This window comes from Lissotriton helveticus, chromosome 3_1, assembly GCF_964261635.1.
Source record: "Lissotriton helveticus chromosome 3_1, aLisHel1.1, whole genome shotgun sequence".
Classification (NCBI taxonomy): domain Eukaryota; kingdom Metazoa; phylum Chordata; class Amphibia; order Caudata; family Salamandridae; genus Lissotriton; species Lissotriton helveticus.
Window position 1 is genome coordinate 171,828,102 of NC_136061.1, and position 23,687 is coordinate 171,851,788.

A 23,687-nucleotide genomic window follows, 5' to 3' on the forward strand; every position below is an offset into this window, starting at 1 on the left:
GGCATACTGAAGAATGGCCCCTCGCTTCACCTTGTCCAGTGCCCCACGAACATACCAACTAACTACATACAGGGAACCAGGGGTTACCCGCCTCGCAGCCTCCATACCAGACCTAATAAAAGACTTACGCTCTCGTGGTCTATGCATGTGTTCCCCAGAGCGTACATTGAGTACTAAGCAACCAGCATGAATGCGCAATCAAACAGATAAAACAAGCCCCCCCCCCCCCCCCAACATCCCCCCTACCCCACGAACATGAAAGTATCTGTTGCGGTCGGATAAGAATCAAGTCCCCAACTGGGGGACAAGAACCATACCTTCCAATGGATCCCCAACTGACCACCCATAACCCCTGAACCTCACCCCTTCCCGCCCACCACTGCGTGACCGGGTACCCAGCCCAGAACGTGTGCCTATTCGGACTTCAAAACACAGTCACCAGAATTCCAGTCCCTGTTGGACCTATTGATCAGTCCGCCGAAGCCTGTGTCTCCGATGAGAAGTCTTTCTGCCGGAGGGCGGAGCCGGACAGAGAACGACGCCTGGACCTCGACCTTCTGTTGCCTCGCTGTTGGCCTCAGGGGCCCCTTCAAGCCTTCTCATTCGACGTAGAGTCTGAATCCCGGCCAGGTGGTGTATGGACTCGCACTCTCACAGTTTCATCAGTCCATTTAAAGACTTCCTCGGGCGAATCAAAGAACAAAGTGCGAGATCGGTAGACTACTCTCAGGCGGGCTGGATATAGCAGCGAATATTGAAGCTTAAGGTCTCGGAGGCGAGTTTTGGCCGCCAAGAAGGATTGTCGCTGCTGCTGCACCAGGCGCGTGTAGTCCGGGAATATAAGGATCTTTGCATTGTCACAAGTGAGGGATTCCTTAGCCCTGGCCTGCTTCAGAATAGTATCGCGGTCCATATGGTTCAAGAATTTGGCGATGATCGGCCGCGGGCGAGCCCCTTGAGAGGGCTTCGGCATAAGAGCCCTATGAGCACGCTCCACCACGAAGCAGCGAGAGAGGGCATCAGGGGGGAGCCAGCCTTCCAGCCACCGCGTCGGGAAACGCTCCACGCTATCTCCCTCGCATCCCTCTGGAAATCCCACAAATCGAAGGTTGTTGCGCTGAGCCCTCCCTTCGGCATCCACAGCCCGCAGTGCCAGACCTTTCTGAATCTTCTCCATCGCTGCTACTTTCTTCTTTAAGGTCGTGACGTCATCCTCCACCTCTGATGTACGGGTCTGAGTCCCAGTGATGTGTTTAACCGCATTGCGCAAGTCCTGCCTCAGCAGCATAACGTCGGAACCCACTGCCCCGATCTTGAAGTTTAAATTTTCCAGCTTAAGTGGCTTTTGCCAAAGACACAGCCACCCCTTTGTACAACTAGTCTCTGTGGGGGGCCTAGACGTGTGCCCAATTTTCATCCAGATGACAGGGCTCTATTGCTCCTATATTTTCTCACACGGATAGCGTAGGGCGTTTGTGACGCAATCCACCGCCATGGTTTCTCATTGGGCACACATCTAGGCCCCCCACAGAGACTAGTTGTACGAAGGGGTGGCTGTGTCTTTGCAAAAACCACTTAAGTTCAAAAATTTAAACCGCAAGACGCGAGGCATATCGCCCACGCAGAAAAACCTTTTAATTGCTGGAGACTAGGACCAGTTAGAGGCTACCCACATATGAAGTCATATCTTGAGTCTGGAATTTATCAAGTAGAGGAGAAGTTGTGTACCAAGTAGGCAGAAAGTCGGATACTGCCCACACGAAGCATCGTAGGGGTTCTCTAAAGAGATACCCTATTAAGATATTGATAAAAGAAGCAAAGGTGGAAGGATTTCTTTATTATTTGTCCTGAAGATGGTGGAAGTAATCATATAGCTCCACCTAAACGCGTCAACGGAAATTCCATTGTTAAATCTGAAACAGGACAAACAGTATAGTGACCGATTTTTTGTGACATGCAGTGTCTCTAGTTATCTACAGATTAACACAAGGGCGGATTGTTGCTGCCTCATTCAGTTTTTCCTTCCGTATGGTGTATCTCCCATTGTCATCAAATTGCTGCTATTTTATGTTATGTTTTTTGAGAATTATGAATTTAACTGTTTTAGTTTTCGCTGTGATAATTTTTGATGCTCATTTTTAATATTGAAATGTATTGACGTGTAGGTTTCCATTTTCCCCCCTTGCAACCTGTCTGGTTATCTTTTCGCACCCCTGGTGGTGTGAGGAGATTTCAGTAATTTTATTAAATGTATTGACGTGTGATTGAAAACTCTTGTTTAAACATTATCTGTTCTGTATCAAATAAAAAAAAAATCTGTAATATTATTAGTGTATCACTTTTGGAGTTGTTCTAAATGTATGAGTGTGGTATGTAAGGATTTTATTTATAATTTTGTCTCGTAGTCCAAAGGGTAAAATCTTTTTAACGACATTGTTACTGGTGCTCTGTCCCTTTCGGACTCTATGAGCCCCTCTCCTTGGTTTCAAAGTACTGAATGACTTACAAAATCTGAAAATGAAATAAAACATTTTTAAACAAGAATAAATTCAATTGCAGCTTGAAGGATCCCCGGTTCGAGTGCTGACCCTCTTCTTCTTAGGCAGGTGGCGACACTATAGGCAAATTACAAAGACTTGGCACTAGAAGGGTCCAAGGAACAGATGCTGGCCACATTACATCGTCTATGTGAGTCAGGGAACAAGGCCAGAAGACATTGTGTGTGGGTGGGTGGTAGGGAGCAGGAAGTTAGATGGGTGCAAACTATTTGCACAGCAACAGGGGATACCTATGACATGGATGCCTAAACAGTGAGGGAGTTTGTTCGTTATTATGAGCAGTTCTACAAGACTCGACAGTTACACGACTGACACTGTAGCGCACTACCTGGAAACAGGGCCCATCCCTGCTGGGCCACACTGGAAACACAAAGCAGCCCTGTCAATTTTATCACACCAGCCTCCCTGGAGTGGGGGAAGGATGCATCACTGCTGCTTTTTTTTTTTCTGAGGGACGATACTGCAGCATTGCTGCAAACCTGCCCCCCCAGTAATAAAACCATTCCCCATCGCTGCAAAACCAGGCCCCACCCTTCCAGTCTCGCAGGGCAAACGACTGATGCCCAGGAGGGCTAGTATGACCTGATACCAGGACTCTATGCTGCTACAAGGGAGTCCCTGGAGGAAGAACGGACATGAAATGAGGTACAGGCCGCAATAGCTAAACTGTGCTCTGAGAAAACACCGAGACCCAATGGCATTCCAGACACATTTGATAAGAGATACATGTACCATTTGGGACCACATCTGCTGGGCCTGTTCCAGGAAGTGGGAGAGCTGGGGGAAACTTACCCCAGATCTCCAGAGGGCCACCATCATTGTACTTCTCAAAGAGGGGAAACCCAGGCACAGATGCGAATCGTATTGCCCCCGGATCTCATTTCTAAATGTGGAGACGGAACTGCTAGCCACTGTTGTAGCCACAAACCTCTGGCAAGTAATCTCCCCACTAATTTACTTTGATCAGTCAGTATTCATGACAGGCAGGTCGACACAGCTCAGTCTACGATGGGAGCACAATTGGCTTACAACCGTGCAGGCACTGAGGCACGTGAGACACCGCAGGCATGTGAGACATTGCGTGTCTTCCTCTCAGTTGACACTGAAAAGGCGTTCAGCGCTGTCCACTGTCCTTCTGGACAAGTCACTGTGAAAATTCGGTTTTGGCTCTAAATTCAGGAAATGGGTGGCAGTGCTATGCCGCAGTCCCGTTGTGGCAGTCAGGGTAATTGGGCAGCTGTCCGTCAAATTTTCAATAGGCAGAGATACCAGACTGGGATGCCCCTGTACACGCTTTTGTTTTTCCTCACCTTGGAATCTCTAAAGTGTGTGGTGAGGCAACACTCCATAATATGATGGTCCCAGATATTGGAAGCAGATGAACAAGAAGAATAAATATCACTCTACGCTTATTATATACTCCTCTATATAACAGACCCTGTGAACACTAACAGCGCTCTTTCAAATTATACGGGTCTACAAAGCCTATTCTCGGTATGGACTCAAGAGGTGCAAATCAGTACTCTCCTCCCCACAGGAGCTGCAGGAATCTCTGCCGCAGCCACAGGGGCTTTGCATGGCCATAGTTGGGTTCAAATACTTGGGGATTTTCGGAATGGTGCAGGAGCAGCTTTGCTCCAGTTGCAATGTTGGTAGGGTATTGTCTAACTTTCAGACTGACGTCGGGAGGTGGAGGGGGCTTCCGCTCTTCTTGATGGGTGGGGCATCCCTTTTCAAAATGGTTACTCTCTACAAAGTACTCTCTGTGGCTTCCCGAGGGCCACACTGATGCCAGAAGGAGTAGGGTCGGGGTGTTGAAAGGTGGATGTAGGGGGATGCAAAGCAGATGCATGCTAAAGGTGAGTTGTCTGGAAACCTGCTTTGAGTCTTTACCTTTAATTTTGTTAACATGCAAATAAAGTATGCAGTTTCAAAGCTTTCTGGATGTTTCTACTCAGTGGTTCTGTTCACCAGGGGGCCACAATTAAAGGTCAGGGGAACTGCATGCGGCCCTCGGGCCGTACTGTGAGCATCCCTGCCCTATAGTGTTGCTCAGAACACAGCAGAATAATCCTTACAACGGAGGGCTCACACTCCCGGATGCTGAAGGTTACCGCTTGGCGGTGCACTGGATAAACATTAATGATTGGATTTTTGCCTCACAGGATTACCCGATTTTTTGCCTCGAACGCGCAATGCTGGGATAGGGTTCCCATCTGCACTATCTGTACGGAGGGAAGGGTTCTTGAACACTGGCGCCTGCGACACAAGTAGCTCTGACGGCCTGGTATAGGGCCACTAGGATGCCTCGGTGGGCACACAAGATTACCAGAGAAACACCTCCCTGGAAAGTGACGCTGCTAAAAGAGGTGGTGAAGCTGCAGGGCTATGGGGCCTCGGACACTATAGGCATCACAACATTGGGCGACATTCCCGAGAACGGAGATATCATACCCTTTTCTTCGGCACAACGGGAATCTGATCTACACCCATCCCAGTTTTTGAAATACACACAACTACACCATGCATGCGGGCAGAAGGGCTGGAGGGAGCAGAGATGCCAAAATATATCCCACTCGGGGCAAGTACTGAGGGAGGAGTTAGGAATAGGTGCAATCTCCGCCACATATAGGACGATCAACAACAACATGGTAGACACGCTAGGCAAGCTACGGAAAAGATGGGGACGTGCCGTGGGTGACCTTGAAGGCAGACTGGGAGGCGTCACTAATGCACTCTTGCGAAGTGGCTATTAAATAGCATGTCCGTCTGATTCAATTTAAGATAATCCACCGGGCATACTATGACTGCCAGAGGCGACGTTCATGCCAGCAAATGGGAAGCCGGTAGGTGGGTAAAGGAGATATAGCACGTCTTAGTTCAAGATGGCGCATGCGGGCCGTCTAAAGCCTAATAAGTAAAAATTAAGGAAATTAGAGACAGGAACAAATTGAAAAAATGAGGGTGAGAGAGAAAGATAAGGGAGTGAAAGGTAAGAAAGGAAAAGCATGACAAAAAAGATGGGTAGATAGAAAGGGGACAAAAGAACAGTTAGAGAAAGGAATTGTGACAGGAAGGAGGGCAACATGAAAGAATTAAAAAGATCAAATGTAGGATGGAAGGGTGAAAAAATTAATGGATGAAAAGGTGAAAGAATGGATAGATAGAAGGATGAAATGCTGGATGGAAGAACAAAGGACTGACAAGAGAAACGATGACTAGATGGAAGTATGGTAAAAGTGAGATTGAGAAGAGTGAATTAATAGATGAGCGACTGGACAGATGGGATATATTGGTGGATGGACAGATAAAAGGCTGAATTGACAAAAAGCATGTTTGGGTAGGCGGAAGCAAAGACACAGGATGGACAGAAGGATGAATAGATGGAAGGATGAATCAATGAATATAAGGAGGATGCAGGGAACTCATCTAAGAGACAGGTTTACTTGCTTAATGTGCTCGGTGTGATTAAAGGTGTGATTCAAGTGAAGAGTATTTTCATTTTCTTGCTACTCCCTTTGCTGCTTTGTATAGAAGAAAGAAAGAGGCTGATGAGTCCTTCTTGTACTCTTTCCTATGCAGCAGGAGGAGGTTCTATATAGAAGCAAGACAGTATCCTCATTAGCATATGTTGGATTGTCACGCTTCGTTAATACTGGCTTCTGATGAATATTCTGCTGCATGCTCCCTGAGAGGACCAGCCGAGATACCAGAGTGCCAGCCTCTTGTAAGGGTGCATTGGTAGGAGTTAATTCCACCCTCTCTGGATTCCATAGTAACTCATCCTCGCCAGTGTCTCCAATGTTATCTAAAGAGACCACACTGCCTTCTGGGGTCACACCTGACTTACTGGTTGATTTTAACTCATATTGCTTGGCCGTGCACCCCTCAGCTCCGGCCTTCTGAGTGCTAGGCTGCTCCCGACTCTCCCAACTATCTCCATCATTGAAAATGGACTAAAGAGTCTGATGTTGCCAAGCTACAAGTCTCAGACGGGTCAGGCAGTGAGAAGAAGTCCTCTAGAGCCTCTTGAGTATCATGCAGTTCATTACTACCCACGATATCGGATACTGTTGCCCCGGAGGTAAGGTCAAAGTCTGGCCCATATTACAGGCAATATCCGCAGCCTCTACCCTCCTCTCAATGCCAACCAAACCTTCTATATGACCAGTAATGTGAGGGCCTAGCCACACAGTCAAAGAGCAATCAGAGGTATACGACAACTATGAGGTTGAGGGTACAAGTAAAGAAGCAGCACAATCACACAGTCCTGCCCTCCCTTAGGCCAAAAAATGCACCATTGTTCTCTCAACTGCCGACATAAAGGAACCCCCTACCGAAGCACATACCTTGTTAACCTGGCCCCCGGGCGGTGTTATACATCCTCTATCTTTAAGGCCAACATCATCATCTTGACCTCCTTGCTCCACTCCCCCTGAGGGGTGAGGCACTGGGGAAAGTCCTGCGTAATCAAAGGCTCCAATATCTCCAAAAGGCAGACAATTCTTTGACTGTGCTTTGGGCTTCTATTTGTGCGGTTCAGAAGACAGCTCAACTGTAGCTATTGTGGTTATATCCAATTGTGGGCCAGATAAGTTGTTGGTGCTGGCCATCCGTCCTGGGTGCATGTGCTGGTGAGAGACTCCCGGCATCTTCTACTTAGGTGTCTGAGCTGGTACACTGGGGTACCAGGAGCTGACCCTCAATATTGAGGTCAAGAAATCAGCACAAAGTAAGGTGTCTACAAGACATGCAGAGAAGGGGTTCTACTGCCGACTTCTCTTGAGAGCTGCAGCAAGACCCCACCAGTAACCCGTTCCCTGCTCGCGTCAGCCAACGGCCGTCGCAAACACTACCTCGCTAGTGCTGCGCACATCCGTTGGCCGACACAGCCCTGCACCGCCCTCTCATTAATTCTCCCGCACTGCAGGAGAATTTGTGCCGCAGTTAAGTGGGTAAGGAATCCGTGTCCAGCTGATATGTGTAGCCTTAGGCAGTACCAGCAGCTGTGAAGATTGTCAGCAGAGCAGCATTCGGTTGTCTTAAGCTCGCTCAATCGCTTGTGCGTTTAGTAGCACTTGGCCCATTGGATGGGAAAGCCCATAGCATACATCCTCGATCCCATGAGAGGTGTGGTGGCGAGTCAGCCATGTACCGCCATCTTGCTTCAGCCTCGGCAGGTGGTACTCAGGAAAATGTCCAAAAACATGGACCTTCTACACGGTTGTCTTAACGACACAGAAACTCAGTCTACCAGTCTGGTGTCATCTTCAAAGGACAGGATGGATCAAATGAAGCAGCATTAGGACAAATTAGTTCATGTCGCAGAAATGTGATCATGACGAGAACCGGATGAAACATAACCTTCGAGTGCTCAGGATACCAGAAATTAGCAAGGAGGATGATCCTCGAAGATACATTGTCTACTTGCACCAACAGGCTTTTCCCCAACTTAGTGACTGGGATATAGACTGTCAAGTACAGCGGACCCACGTTTCCATTTCATAAACTCAAACATGGTTGGGCTGCCAAATAACCAAGGGAAATTTTGAACCATAAAGGGAACTTTATGTACCTGCAGATTATCTTCCAGCTGGCCTGTCCTAATAAAACTGCGCAGGCCTGGGGACTAGACTTCTTCGTAAGGCCTGACTTCTGACGTGAGCCAGTGGAGCACAGATGGCACCTGTGGGAGACTATAGTATCCTACTATCCTTTTTGAAAATTGAGGCCATGGTCTCCCTCCTGGAACCCACCAATTAGAAGATCACTTAGACGAGCCAAACAACGTACTGCCAGAATCCGGAAAGGGCTCAGGCTTTGCTGAAATTGTGGGAAGACCCAAAGTACTAAAGATTAGCTGCGTTGCAGCCTGGGCTCTACTATTTGGTCAGGGTTTAGAAGAAGATATTCCCGATTAATTTCTAATAGGCTTTGGATCTGGCACGGAGAGTTTAAGTTAGTCTCCTGGGTCAAGGAGTTACTCTTAGGTTTTATATGGCCCTTCTTCACTCCTCTCTTTATGGTACTCCCCTTTTTTCTTGCATCCATGGCAGTCTTGCCTTCTCAGTTCTTTCTTTTTTATTGGATGTTAATATTTCTACTGTTACCTGAGATTTTCTTTTTCTCTTCGATCACTCTTGGAGATGGTGGAGGTGGGTTGATGCGGGATGGGTCGCTAACTCTACCTTTGGGGTGTTGGTGTGGTCCACTTTTGTGGATACTACAAACTCCTACTCGAGTACGTGGTGGCTGGGGGGCTGGAAGATCGGTGATGCCCTAAAGGCCTGTGTCGGACCACAAGTTATAGTATTCGTAAAGGTAGGGAGGAGATTGCCTTAGAGCAAGGACAGCTTATCTAACTTGAGCTGGAATATCCAGATAACCATTTAAAGGTCTTTCAACAAATGACTCTTTTGCAGATGCAGCTAAATAAATGGATATATTGTAGGATATGGAACACTGAAGAGATGGGGCAGGTATTTGCTTTCCAACTGAAGGAAAGTCATAGTAATTTGATTTGGGCATAAAACATTCTACTGGGGGAGTGGTTACCAGTGGCCCTGAAATACTGGCGGTATTCCAACAGTTTTATTTGTGTTTATATTGGCAAGTATTTGTTGCCACACAGTGCATGATACATTCTTACTTGCCGACCTCGAGACTGAACCAGCTAACATAGGAGCAAAGAACTGCATTAGATAGCGTAATCACTAGGACGAGATTGAAATGGCTGTTATGCAGTTAACAAAAGGCAAGGCAGCGGGGCCAGATGCTATTCTAACAGAGTTCTATAAGCAGTTTAAGAATTTTCCGACTCCCCTATTTATTGATGACCTAGTTAACTGATCAGCATTTTAAACATCAACTCCGCCTTCCTGGGGAGAGACGTATATTTCTATTTTTGATACAAATAACAAAGATCTTTCAAACTGCAGGTCATACCACACCATTTCCCTGATAAATTGTGCCTCGAAATTTACATTAGGGTTCTAATTTACTTGCTACCATTATTACTGCCTTGATAAGTCCAATGCAGCATGGGCTTGTTAGCTCTCAGGACATCACCTCCCATGTCAATCTTGCAATTACCGCTTTCGATGTGGCGAGGGAGGTACATGGGTCCGCTGACATGATCCTGTTGGACGCTAAGAAAGCAATCAACAAGGTCTCCTGGTAGTACTTGAGGACACTCGTGTCAGAGATGGAATTAGGTTTGGGTTTTATCACAAGGAGCAAGTCATTATATTTTGTTCTGAGTGCCAGGGTATCGTACATGGGAGTGCTCTCCAGAGTCCAACCAGATTAGTCAGAAAACGAGGCAAGGTTGCCCTCTTTCCCTGCTTTTATTTGCTCTGTATTTGAATCCCTATGTTTGCGTATTAAGGAAGACAACCTTAATCCCATCACTCGGACTGCACAATTGGAGATTAAAATTCTGGCCTATGCCGATGATATTGCCGTACTAACATGATCTCTGGTAATGGTTCTGCCAGCAACTGAAAACGCAGATACGGCTTTTGGGTAAGTCTCGGGCTTTCATTTTAATATCGACAAACAGAGATTATGATCTGCAAGTAATCTCAAAAAGAGGACCCTCGGTTTATAACCTCGGCTAAGTATCTGGGGTTTCTAATATTGTTCGATGTACTAATATTATATCTTTGAACTATGAAACATTTTATACAGTGTCCCTCTCTCTATTGAGGAAGTGGGACAGGCTACATTTGGGTCAGATTGGGAGATGCAGTTTTGTTCAAATTATCATATTGCCACATTTTAATATTTATTTAGGTCTATTGCCCCATATCTGCATAAAAGCTTTTTTTAATAAAGTTGAAAGTAGCTGGCAAAAATTAATTTGGGCCTATAATAAAACCCACTGCACCATTCGCTATCTTCAACTGCCCTGTAGTGAGGGTGGATTTTGCGCTCTCCGTACTGTGTAATTATTTCTTGACCGCGTTCATGTTACGGCTCTCCGCAGCAGTAGAGCTCAGTGTATGGGATTTGGCAGGCCTTTTTCATGAATACCAGACCTTTTCAAAAATGGTTATGCCAAAACAAGGTTTTGTTAATACCTCTTATTTCAAGTACACATGGTTTAAGACTATCGGTTTATTATCCGGTATGGCAGGCTATATGTTCCAGCTGTCATGTATCTTGGGTCCATCAATCTAACTCACTGTGAGAGAATTCTCACCTCCCACTCTCGTTCCAATATAGTTTTCTAAGATGTTGGGGAATCGCTAAAATCCGGTATTTGGGGCAATTCTCCAAGAACTAAACTTTTTCAACTTTTCAGGATCTAAGTAGGGACTACAGGCTGCCAAAAAATGCGGCCTTTTACTATTTACAGCTAAGAAAATTCGAGCAGCAGCTTTTGTATAGCGATATTAGTATGAATTGCAAGGAGTTTCTGGAGAGTTTTATTAAGCTTAGGAAGCGTGTTTACATATACTTTTTACTCAATATTGGGTCATATAGGGACTATGGGTAATAATTATGAGGTACTTAAATTGGTCGCAACACTTACAGTGCGATGTTTACGTGACCAAGATACAGTACACCAATATGCTAGCACAGCGCACTCAATGTATCTCGACTTAAGGCACACCCTTAAAATGATACATATTCTACACCACTTCAGATGTATAATTGGGGATTGAGGAAAACATCAGCTTGTTTCAGGCGTGACGCACTAGAGGCTGATACAGTGCCCTTTTTTCAACCTTTGGCCCTATTTCACAGTTTTGGGATCAAGTGTCTGTACTTCTAAATCAACTTTGCAAGACTTATATTATCCAAGATCGAAATAAATTGTTGTTTGGAAACACTCCTGAAGTCCCAGTGGAGTTTGTAGGTTCAGCACAGCTTACGATCACTCATTCCAAGGTACCAAAACAGAGTCCCTGGATCACTTATCTTGGTAGTGGGAGCTAATATTTCCTTGGGTTTGGAGCTTGCAATTAGTGAAAACCATCCAAGCCGCCATAAGCTAAGGAAAATTTGGGAACCAATCAAATGGGACCCTGTTGGATTTTTTTACCTGGCTGTGATACGATGATGTGAAAGAATGGTATAGATTTAAGGGATTGTGTTTTTAAGAAATGAGAAACGTTTTCTATTCGTCAATTATTATGTTTTTTACCTTTGTATGCCTGATGGCTTGTTAATTACTATGTACACTATGTATCTTCTTTTTTATTTGAAACAATGCCACCTTTGTATGTGTAATCTTGTTGCAAGACTTAAATGAATAATTACTCCTCAATTAAAAAAGAAAGAAAGAAAAAGGCAGACAACGGCTTCGCTTGAGGTTTGATGTTGCTGGAGGTGGAACTCTGGAAAATTCTACAAAGAGGGTCTCTTTAGTAGTCTATTACTACTTCTTTGCTGTATTCTAGGACCTTGTAAAAACTTATTTTATGTGTATTTAGTACACATGCTTAGTCTGTATAGTTTCGAAGCACTTTTGGAATCCACTTACAATTCTAGGAATCTTGTTGGCCAGAGTCTAAGTGGTCTGTTGATATTTTGTATGAGTTTCATACCGTCTAAAAGTTAGTCATATTGCATAGTGGCCAGCAAGGCTATAGTAGTGTATAGTTTCATGATATTTATTATATAGTGGCTTGATAGGTCATATGTATTTCTGTGGGGCATTACGTGAATGAATGCGTGTGGAAATTATCCCCATCTCCCCCTCAGTTGGTGCAGTCTGTGGTGTTTCGGTAGGTGGATTTTAAGGTCCCCTAAGGAGAGAGACAAAGCCGAATTATTGCCTATGACAATATAAGTATATAATTGATGGCTCTGGTTCTAATTTTGCACTTGTACTAGTAGAACAACAGGAGGTCTTTATGACAGCTTCACTTATGATATTCAATGGGGAGGTATGGTTTTTATAAACTCACCTGTGATGTTATATAGACAGAGTGGGCAGGTTCGATTCTGCCTTAACCAGGGATCCACACAGTCTTTATGAAACTCATGAGAGCAAGAAATCACCCTCAAATCCTGGAGATAAAAAAAGAGAAAAAAGAAAGTAACTAAGTGGCTAACTGTTGGGACATACGATGCATACTGAATCTTTTATTCTCTACAAAGAGTAACCTATGCCCATTTCTTACTTCCTGCCCACAGTTTTTGCTGTGAAGGTTCATCGTCAAGTAATTTATATTTCTTATATACACTTTTAATGATAAACAATGGTCTGTGGCTGGAATTTTGTAGTTTACATCCTTGACATGCCAGCTTCAGATCAACTATATCATGCAAAAAGGAGAACAAGCCGTTATATATTTTTGCTACCATGTAGACTCGAGACATTGACAATGAGTGCTGAGTCTTACCAGATGAACAGTTTATGCAGAGTCTAAGCCAGATGCATTGTAAAGTATATTTTTGCTTTGAAAATTACTTTATTCTTCAATCCTGTTTGTGTAAGAAAAACTAAACTGAAGTCAAAGCATGTTACATCCTGACAGTACCACCCAGCATTAATAAAGATTAATATAAACATAAAATGGCACCACACATCGCTGAAGGGTACACGTGAACCTATCGACTTGGCTTTTCTTAATGAAAAACAATGGACTAGGTTTGTTTTCTAGAAAGGCTTCCAGTATGGACACTAAGAAGTCAAAATGAGTCATCTTCCATATAACGTGAGTCACGCTGCATAGCGGGTAATCACACACCAGCAAATGTTGCAACGTACAGAATGCACTACAGCCTGAGTATATACAGGACTACAATTGTTGAGGCACTCACCAATATTAAAAAATGTCTATAGGCAAAAATGCATTTTTGGTCTCAAAAAGCACGTATTGTCACAATATAACCTCCGCCGGAGGGAACAACTTTGAGGGGAGATGTGCTTCTTGGGAAAGAGAAGAATGCGGTCACTCACAATTAAGTAAGCAAGTGTCTGAAGTGGGTTGTCCTACTACCCTAAGCTGTAGTGGGTGGAAAATAAATGTGACTGGCACAACAACAGATCAATGGATAAAAAAAGGCTGGCTAAAATGTAATATGGCATACCGGTCTGATATGTCAATATAAAACTGATTAAGACATTTGGTATAATAACTTACGTTTATAATTCACTGAGTTCTCTATATTTTGGAGGTTGACTGCATACTGATTGTTAATTATCCTGACACTGAGCATATTCTCCCATCACCCTGTGGAAAGATGTCCTCGCACATAATCACTGCCTCAGCATATAGACAAACATTCTACTGTTACTAGACTAAATTGCAAATTAATACAGAGTCTGTAGTACAGCTATATGTCTAATGTTGTGAAAGTCCACTTTGTCCTGAATTTATAAGAGTATGAGTTTGTTGTCCAGAAAGATGTCACCAAAGTTGCACAGACCCGACTGTGTCATCGTCACTTTGAAATTGCACTCAAACATGTCAAACAGATTGCAAACTTACAATAATGGAGAACATGATACCTTCATTCATGTAATCTAACAAACTTTCAAAGCAAGTCAAGTAGTTTTCCAAATGTTCACGTCTTTGCTGGTTACTCCTGCTCTAATTATACTAGATTCAACTTAGGCCGGTGCAGCCAATGCTCTATTTTATTTAGCATGTGCTCGTAAGCAACAGTAAATACACAATAAACACACCAAGTCTTATTTGCCACAAAATCTTTTTTTTCAAAATCGAGTGCTGCTAAGTCACACCACATCTAACAGGCCCCACCTAACTATGACAAAGTATTTGGCCTGGTACCGAAAGTAACCAGGACTCTAGCACGCACCAACAATAATTCAAATTCTCCAATAATGAATTCAAGTTTGAATTTATCCCATCATCAAACAAATAGCATCACAAATTCATTTACATTTTGTTCACTATCATGTGAATATTAGACCTTCAATCAACAAATAGAATGTTCATTTATAAAGTACATAAATCATATAAAATATTCATCACAGTTGAATAAAACCCAATGCATTTCGGGGCACGAGCCCCTTCGTCAGGGGTCTGTTATGGAGAAAAGAAAGAGAAAAGAAAAGAAAACTAAGTTACTTCTAGTGCTTAGGGGGACTGTGACATTTCTGCATGTCAGCATACTTAACAGTTCTTACCGCAACTATGAAGTCTCATATCCAATCGTGGATTGGGTGATTACGCTGCATGCGACTGAGGATAGTCCAAGGAGTAAGTAAATACTAAAGTGAACACATTGCCACTCGTGTTTTAGTTGACACGTGATCATAAATACTTATATAGAGGTGCAGAGTACCTGAATTCTCACGAGTGTACAAACTGCAAATAAACAAAATGCACGATATTTGGGGTTAGAAAAACCTGAAAAAAATTGTGTTCTATGCTATATATATAAGGGTATGATGCAGAGCTCACCTGGATTGAGATGGTTTGCAACCGTTAATCCTGCGAAATTTAAAAAGAACTAAATGAGCATTATGTTAATGCATTAACAAACTTTTAATGGCTGAAGCTCTAGTGAATTAGAGAGTCGCGTTTACCTGTTGTTCGTTAGACAGCGTATAGCTCGGTCGTTTGATTAAGTGACTAGGCTCACTGTGAATAAAATAATGGAAACTTTCAAAAACGATTCCCGTGCGTTTGACAAAATCTAATGACGGTCTACCTCTGCTCTAAAAATAGAGCTTACCGTTAACCGCGAGGGCTTCTCCGTGAATATGATTCAGTTGCGCGTCAACATCGACCGCGGCTGATCCTTTCTCCATTATTTATTTGCTAGGTGTTTAGAGACCGAAAAATAGAAGAAGGACTCCTCTGTGCTATAGAAAAAACGGGCGCCATTACTAAACGTTTCGAATCTGAACTAGCTCGGTGTTCAGGAGTACGATCCCTCTAGGATTCATGAATACGTGTCCAAAGTAAAATAATAGAAAAGATAAACACTAGGAGGAACAAAGAATAAAAATCAGAAAATAAATTATGTCAACGCGATCATTATTTACATTTTCCTGCCTATTTACAATCTTGTACAAAGCAAGTTGGTTCTCAGCGTATTTTAAACATAGTGTTATTTGTATATATTTGGGAGTTGTGCTAAGATGTAAGTGTGCGTAATAGGCACTCGTATCACCGTGAAATTGAATCCCTTGTGGATCCTGCAGTTTAGTTGTTTATAAAAAACAACTCATTTCCATTTTGTCATTGAGCCCATTAGGGGTCATGGTTTGTAATTTGCGGATCCAAAAGGCCTCCCTCTGGAGGAGGGTCTTTGCATTGTCTTGGCCTAGTCGCTGTGGGATCAGTTCAATTATTTGAAATCTTAGTTGAGCCAAAGTATGCCCTGTGTCAATCCAGTGTTTAGCCAACGGAGAAGTACAATTTTTGTTGCGAATCAGACTTTTATGTTCTGATAATCGGACTTTTATTTTCCTGTCTGTTTTCCCGACGTACAAGAGTCCACATGGACATTTAATTGAGTATACCACATGCTCTGAGTTACAATTCGTGGTGTGCCTCAACTGTATTTTTTCACCAGTACGTGGATGTAGTAAAATATTCCCTAATATGGCGTTATTGCAATTCTTGCAGTTAAAGCATTTAGTTGTGCCTTTGCATGCTTCATGTTGCTGTCTCCCATCACTTAAGGGTTGGTTTAATAACTCCTTCAAATCTTGTGCTCTTTTGACAGCCGAGTGAGTAAGTCCTGAGGCGGAAAGCCGGGACTCTGCTTTGTACTTTGCACAATTTTTGATGTTTGCGCTCTGACTCTGATTTTAATCACTTTAACACAGTGTTTGCTCGAAATGATTACTTTTTTACTTTCGCCCAAGAATTTTTAAAAACCAATTTTCATTGCCATTGCGCACTTGGCGCTGCATTTTATAGATTACCTGTCCGTTTTGTAGCGCGGTAGCCCCCACCACAGACGATTAAGGTCTGGCTGGGCTGACTACTGTGGGCGCCATCTTGTGTGAGGCGAGGAGCCGGCGAGCGGTCTAGTGCTCGGCCCCTCCCGCCCCACAAGCTTAAATGGTTCCCCTGGGCCGGAAGCGCAGCGGACGAGCGCAGCGGGAGCGCCGACTTCGCGCCGAAGTCGTGCCAAAGTCCTGCCCGTCTGCGCCATGCCGGGCCCAGGGGCCACGTGCTCTGATCCTCCTCACATTAGATACTCACGTGTGGCCCTATTGAGTCTCCAACCATCCCCTTGCACTTCTGGCCCCAACATGAATTGTCTGGATGCACCACTAAAATGTCCTAAATGTGCTCTGACGCTTGACTCGGTTCCCTCGGGCACAGACTCCTCTTCATCCACTTTCTGGGACACTCCGTCTACCACATATCAGGTCCCTTTTACTAAATCGAGATGCCCTGATCTGAATTTTATGAGCATCAATTGCCGATCTCTCCCTAGGCACAGGAGAGATATTTTTGACCTCCTTGAGTCATCCAGCCCAGCAGCCATGTTCGTCACAGAAACATGGCTAAACGAGAGCTCTGGTCCTGACATCGCCATGGCCCTCCCCAACAACTACACCTTTGTGGGGAGAAATCGTGTTCTCAAGGAGGGTGGAGGGATTGCTGTTATTTTTAAAAGAGAGTTTTCCTGTTCATGGGAAGACCTGGACTTTCCAGGCTGCGAAGCAGGTCTCTTTAAACTTCTTCTCTCTCCCTCTTTCACTCTGACAGGTATCCTCATTTATCGGCCCCCTGGGTCAGCTTCAGCATGGGCCTCTGCTCTTCCTGAGCTTATTGCCCCTTTGATTTTACAATCCACTAATCTCCTCATAGTGGGAGATTTAAATATTCATTTTAATCAAGCATCTTGCCCCATAAGCACACGTTTATTACTGGACTTGGCTGCATTGGATCTCCACCTACTCAACTCCGGCCCTACTCATAAAGCCGGTAATCTATTAGATCCTCTCATCTCGAATCTTAAATGCATCACTTATCACTCTTCCTCTCCGGTTATTTGGTCCGATCATTTTGTTATTGATTTTTCAATTAGGATATCCACTGACAATTCTTCTTCTGGCCTTGACCCCCATAAGGCCAGCAGGAATTGGAAACGACTGGACAAGGATAAGCTGAACATCTACCTTGACACCTCCAAACCTACGTGCCCTATCATCAGCACGCAGGATGTGTCTATCGTCAGCTCCTGGTTGACATCAGCCCTAGACTTATGTCTCCCAATTCAGAGAAATAAATCACAGATTCACCATCCTCCGGCTCCCTGGTTTAATGAGGCACTTCGCCTTGAAAAATCACGTTGTAAGAAATTGGAGCGCATTTGGCGCTCTAATTACTGTGCGACTAGTAAAATAAAATACAAGGACGCTTTGCGAACCTACCACTCTGCCTGTGATACCGCCAGAGCTAATTATGCCAATACTACCATACTTAATGCTCAAAATCGGCCAAAGGCCCTGTTCAAAGTGGTAAAAGATCTTTCAGGCATGTCTTCTGTGCCTAAAGACCCTAGTCTGGACACAACCCAATGTAATGCCTTGGCAACCTTTTTTCTTGAGAAAGTTGATAAGATTTATGCTATTCTCGATGCTTCTCCCTCGGTTCTCTCTGCCTCCGTGTCTCATTTGCCTAATCTTGTTTCTACTGATACTGTTAATCTAACCACCACTGTTCCTTTACTGCATTCTTGGGAGCCGATTTCGCTCTCACTTTTCCAAAACTATCTTAAGGAAATTAAATCCGGATCTCCCCTTGATTCCATGCCTCCACAAATTCTGCGTACTCTGGACCCAGCCATACTTCAGATCATTTTAAATCTCTTAAATGCTTCTCTGGTTGAATCTACTGTCCCCAATGAATGGAAGCATGCGATGGTGGTTCCACTGATAAAAAAGGCTAACGCAGACCCAAATAATCCTTCTAATTTTCGCCCTATTTCTTTACTTCCCTGTTATTCCAAGATTTTGGAAAAACACGTCAACTCTCTTCTTACCTCTTACGTTGAATCCTCTAATCTTTTACACTGCTCGCAATCTGGGTTCAGGGCTGGCTTTTCCACCGAGACTACACTCCTCGGTGTGTCTGAGACCATCAGAAAACAGGTGGACAGCGGGGAGACTGTGGCACTCATTCTATTAGACTTGAGTGCCGCATTTGACACCGTCTCCCATTCCATCTTGCTGTCTACCCTGAATTCGGTGGGTATCTCTGGCCCGGCCCTGGCCTGGATTGCTAGTTTTCTTTCTAATCGCACTTTTCAAGTTTTTTCTTCTTCGTCTGTCTCTTCCATCTTTTCATCTTCTCATGGTGTTCCCCAGGGGTCTATCCTCAGCCCTCTTTTCTTTAATCTTTATGTGAGACCTCTTGCTTTTTTGGCTGAGCAAGCAGGTCTCACTATATACTCTTACGCAGATGACACACAAATCATCTATTCTTTATCTACCAATAAACATCTTCCGACGTACTCTCTTCGGTCCGGGCTGGAGCAAATTGCCAACTGGATGCTCAGTCATAAATTAAAACTGAATGGTGATAAAACTGAGCTACTTTTATTCGGTCCTCTCACCTCTCTTTGGGGCCCTCAACATTGGCCTCATCAGATGGGTCCCACTCCCACCCCTTCAGCCTCAGTTCGCAACCTCGGGGTTTCTTTTGACAACCAACTATCATTTAAGCAACATGTTGTAAAAGTCTCGGCCACCTGTACTACCATCATAAGATGGCTGAGAAAAATCACATGGATGCTTCCAGCTGATACCCTGAGGATTGTAGTCCAGGCCCTTGTCACCTCTCGCATGGACTACGGGAACATTCTGCTTCTGGGTGCTTGTAAGGAGGTAACAAGGAAATTTCAGGTGGTCCAGAACATGGCAGTCCGCCTCCTTTGTAGCTTGCCGGCCAGGGCATCGGCTTCTATCCATCTGCGCAAGTTGCACTGGTTGCGCATTGAGAACCGAGTTAAATTTAAAGCTCTATGTATAATGCACCACATTAAAATGGGTAAAGCTCCCAAATATCTTTCCTCTTTAGTTCAGCACTATGTCTCTTCCCGTACTCTGAGATCCTCCACTCAAAACAAATTTTTGATTCCTCGGGTCAATAGAGCTAAAATGGGCGGCCGCTCGTTTGCTCTATTGGCACCGTCCCTATGGAACTCCATGCCTCAATCTTTACGATCTGAGTGTTGCTACCTTACATTCCGCAAAGGAATTAAGACCTGGCTGTTTAATACTTAGTTGTGTCCTGATTCTTCGTTTAAACTTATTCACTCTCAGTCTTTCTCTAGCGCCGGGAAACCTTCGGGTAGCTGTGCGCTCAACAAATGTAATTATAATAATAATAATAATAACAGGGGTTTATCGGTGAACAGTGTGCCAAAGTCTTTTTCTACTTGTAAGATTTCCCATCTTTTTAAAATTGCCCTTTTTATGTCTCTGGACGCTGTGGAGTACTTCGATACAAAAACCATCCTTTTCTTGGCTAGTTTTGGTTTCTTTTGCAAAAGATCATTCCTTGGGATTGCTTTGATTTTGTCCATGTGTGCTTCTAACAATTTTTTGGGGTGTCCCCTGTCAAGGTATCTGTGCTTTTGTTCTTCTAGACTTCTCTCACATTGTGCTTCATCCGATGATATTCGTTTTATCCTCATGAACTGCGAAATGGGAAGATTGTTGATTAGAGAAGCCGGATGAAAGCTACCATAAAGTAAAGCTGTATTTTTTATCAGTTTCTTTTTTGTAGAGTCTTGTTTGAATGGAACCATCTACTATTTCTACCATCACATCCAGAAATGGTAACGATGTTAGGCTGATGTTGTGCGCAAATTGAATCCTCGGGTTAGCTAAATTCTAACTCTCAATGTTCTGCTGGAGTTCCAAGGCTGGCCGTCTCCAAATTAAGAAAACGTCATCAATATAACGCTTGTAATATACAAGGCCTTCTTGCCAGGTGCAGTCTTCAAGAATGTAGTCCAATTCGAATTTCGCCATGAATATATTGGCATAGGTACATGCCCCCGGAAATCCCATCGCTGTCCCGGTTAGTTGGATATAGTAGTCATTGAGCCATGAGAAATAACTGTTCTCTAAACAGAATTCTAGCCGTTGCATGATCAAATACTTTTGCTCTTCTGGTTTATCTACTCTTAGTAGAGCCCATTCCATGGCTTCTAGTCCTTGCTTATGAGGGATTGACGTGTATAATGACGTTACGTCTATAGTACACAATGTCCATTCCGTACATTTCTCAGTTGAAATAGTTGAAAGACTTCTAAGAAAGTCAGATGTATCCTCCAAATATGTTGGCCATTCTTTTATGAATGGCTGCATCTGAGCATCAATATATATTCCTAGATTCTCAAATATTGACGAACATCCAGATACTATGGGTCTAATGGGGGGGATTTCTCAAATCTTTGTGTACTTTCGGTAGAAAGTAAATCCTAGGTCGTCTTGGGTATATTTGCCTTAGGTAGCGTCTGGTTGTGTTGTTAATCCACCCCAATTCTTCTGCTTTATCCAAGATCGTATCCAGCATTTTAGCAATTTCTGGAGTCGGGTCTTTCTCCAATTTGGCGTAAGTATTAATGTCCTGAACATGTTCATTGCCCCTTTGTGTGTAAAAATCTGAGTCCATTATTACCAATTCTCCCCCTTTGTCTGCCTTTTGGATCGTAATGGTGTTGTTTTTTGCCAATGCGTATAGCGCACTGCGCTCTGCTCTCGTTAGATTGTTGAACTTCCTTTTATATTGAATTTTGTTTATGTCAGCTTTAACCAGAATCTCAAACGTATCCAAGGTTTTATGGGAAACCGGAGCCAAAAAGTTACTTTTAGGTTTGAATTGAGTTTCTGAAGTCTCTGTTGTCTCAATTGGATTCAAGATTGTGAAGAAATGTTTAAGGCGTAAGATTCTCATAAATTTAAAGAGCGCTACTTCTGTTTCAAGCTCATTCGTGTGGTATGTGCTGACGAAAGATGTCCCTTTGTTTAGCAGTCTTTCTTCAAATTTAGATAAAGGATACTTGGAAATATTAATTACGAGGTTTTGGTCTGACTCCGCAATCCTGTTTTCTTTGATAATTCTTTCTCCTTGTCCTTTTCCTTTTCCTCTTCGCGTCTTCTGTCGCTCGATTGTACAACTGGTAGATCCGGTGGCTTGGTTCGAGGTTGACCCCCCTCTAAAAAAAGCATCAGATCCAGATGCTTGGTCAAGTGCAGTCGGTATTTGAGGACCGAATGTTTGACGCTGCTGTAAAGAAATCGGCTGCCTGGATGTATTTGCATCATTGTCTGACACTGTGCTTTCGTCAGATGAAGCTGCTGGTTGCTTTTTGCCAGTGTATCTCCTTTTTGCATATATTTCTGCCCAAGTGTAAGCCTCATTGAGCTTTTAATCTATAGTATCACGCTTAAACTTACGCAATTTGCAGTCCCCGCACGCATTCATTGTTTTACCCACCTAACTATGGCCTACTTGACACCCATATTATCTTTGAACACTCTGAAATTTATCAAAGTACAATCTAGGCAAATAAATCAAATTATTTATGAAGTCAAACAAAAAATGTAATGAGCATTAACACATCATAAAATGATTAATCTGAAGATGAAGGAAAGTGACAATTTCAACAATGTTCAAAACTTGTATTTTTTCAGAACTGGTATCTCTGGATCCATGCTGATATGAACTCCGCAGGTAATGGACTGATCTCAGACTTGTTCCCTCTGATGGTAAAACTTGAACATTTTGCCGATGATGGATAGATCTTCCACATTCAACGGTAAATTGACCACAAGATGTGCACATATCAAATGTTACCAACATATAGATTATTACCGCAAGGGAGGAAACGTGAACTACTTGAAGTGGTTCCATTGCAAGTGTGAACAGTACAGAGACAATGGGAATCTCTGACTACTATTATAGGATGGTTTGCTTTTGTCCACCAGGAATTAGTGTAAACCACAGCCACATATTGTGCATGCAGCACAAAGAAATCAATGACAGGAAATCTGTCACAACTGCCATTATAGTATGCACTTCAAATGGAAAAAGGAGCAGATTCAAATGCGGTTTTGGCATTCAACGCAATGGGTACAATTCACGTAGACGTAGAACATGCGGATGTAGTAGATGGTGGAGCTAAATGAACTGAACGTAGCTCAATCCAACAATGCAAATTTTGTTGCAAAGGCAACAATTTACTTGCTATTACTTTGGCTAAGATTGTGTTATCCAAATGTATCCATGGCAGAGAATGCTCTGAGAACATGTGACACTGGGTTTGCAAGAATTCAACGAAATAGTTATGAAGGTTTCTCATGTTGCAGGAGGAAAAATACCCTTAGGAATATCTTTTTCAGATCTTGCTAATAGTTGTGGAACCAATATGTCTAAAAACTCCTTGTGTTGCCTACTGGTCCAGGAACCATAAGCCCTACAATGCAATTTTTATTTTCTGGTCAGTGATGGGTCTGTTCAGTCGGTCAAAACTAGCCCTTATACAGGCCAATATACAGTAATCTAGGAAAACCTTTATTTCAACTGATATCTTGTAAAAATGAAACTTAAAACAAATATGTTACACAACAGTCAGTGAACACAGCACTGATATCTAAAACATTGTTGACCACAAAAAAATCGTCACAACTACTATATGATCTTGTTTTCTCTCTTGATTTCACAAACCATAACAAAATGGTATCTGGCCATTTTCCATTTCTGCAGCACTAATCCTGGGCCACTGCAAGACGTCTTGGAGATGCTGGTGAAATTACATTTTGACAAACCCCTTTCACTTCAGTGGCAAAAAAGACATTGTTAATCCTAATATTGGCAAACTGGTGCTATCTTTCTGGGGTCACACTAGTCGCTTCCTTAATGGCTTTGCATCTAATATCCACATCGTGACTCAAGTGTGAAGTCAACCCAACTACCACAATTCATCTTATCAAGACACAACAAACCTAATTACTATAATCATCATCTCTTTTGTCAAGTTCATGCACATTTTCCTTGCAGTTGCACAATTCCATCCTCGGTTTCTAAAAACGGATCATTCCTCTGCAATGCAGATCACTAAAGCAAAATTTAAAGTCAGTCTACTTATCCTTTTCAATAGGCTTAATTTAATAAATCCTAAAAATCCTATGCAGTTCTTTATTTTCTAACAGTTTACTCAATT

The 23,687-nt window shown here is 43.3% G+C and overlaps 1 protein-coding gene across 2 annotated transcripts in view; it reads right to left on the minus strand.

Moving 5' to 3' along the window:
- Nucleotides 1-23,687, minus strand: part of RNF43 (ring finger protein 43) — a 423,348-nt gene that overhangs the window by 58,374 nt on the left and 341,287 nt on the right. For both annotated transcript variants that reach the window (XM_078679486.1, XM_078679487.1), the window contains exon 7: nucleotides 12,476-12,578. In XM_078679486.1, coding sequence (XP_078535612.1) covers nucleotides 12,476-12,578 — 103 coding nt within the window. The remainder of the gene's footprint in view (nucleotides 1-12,475; nucleotides 12,579-23,687) is intronic.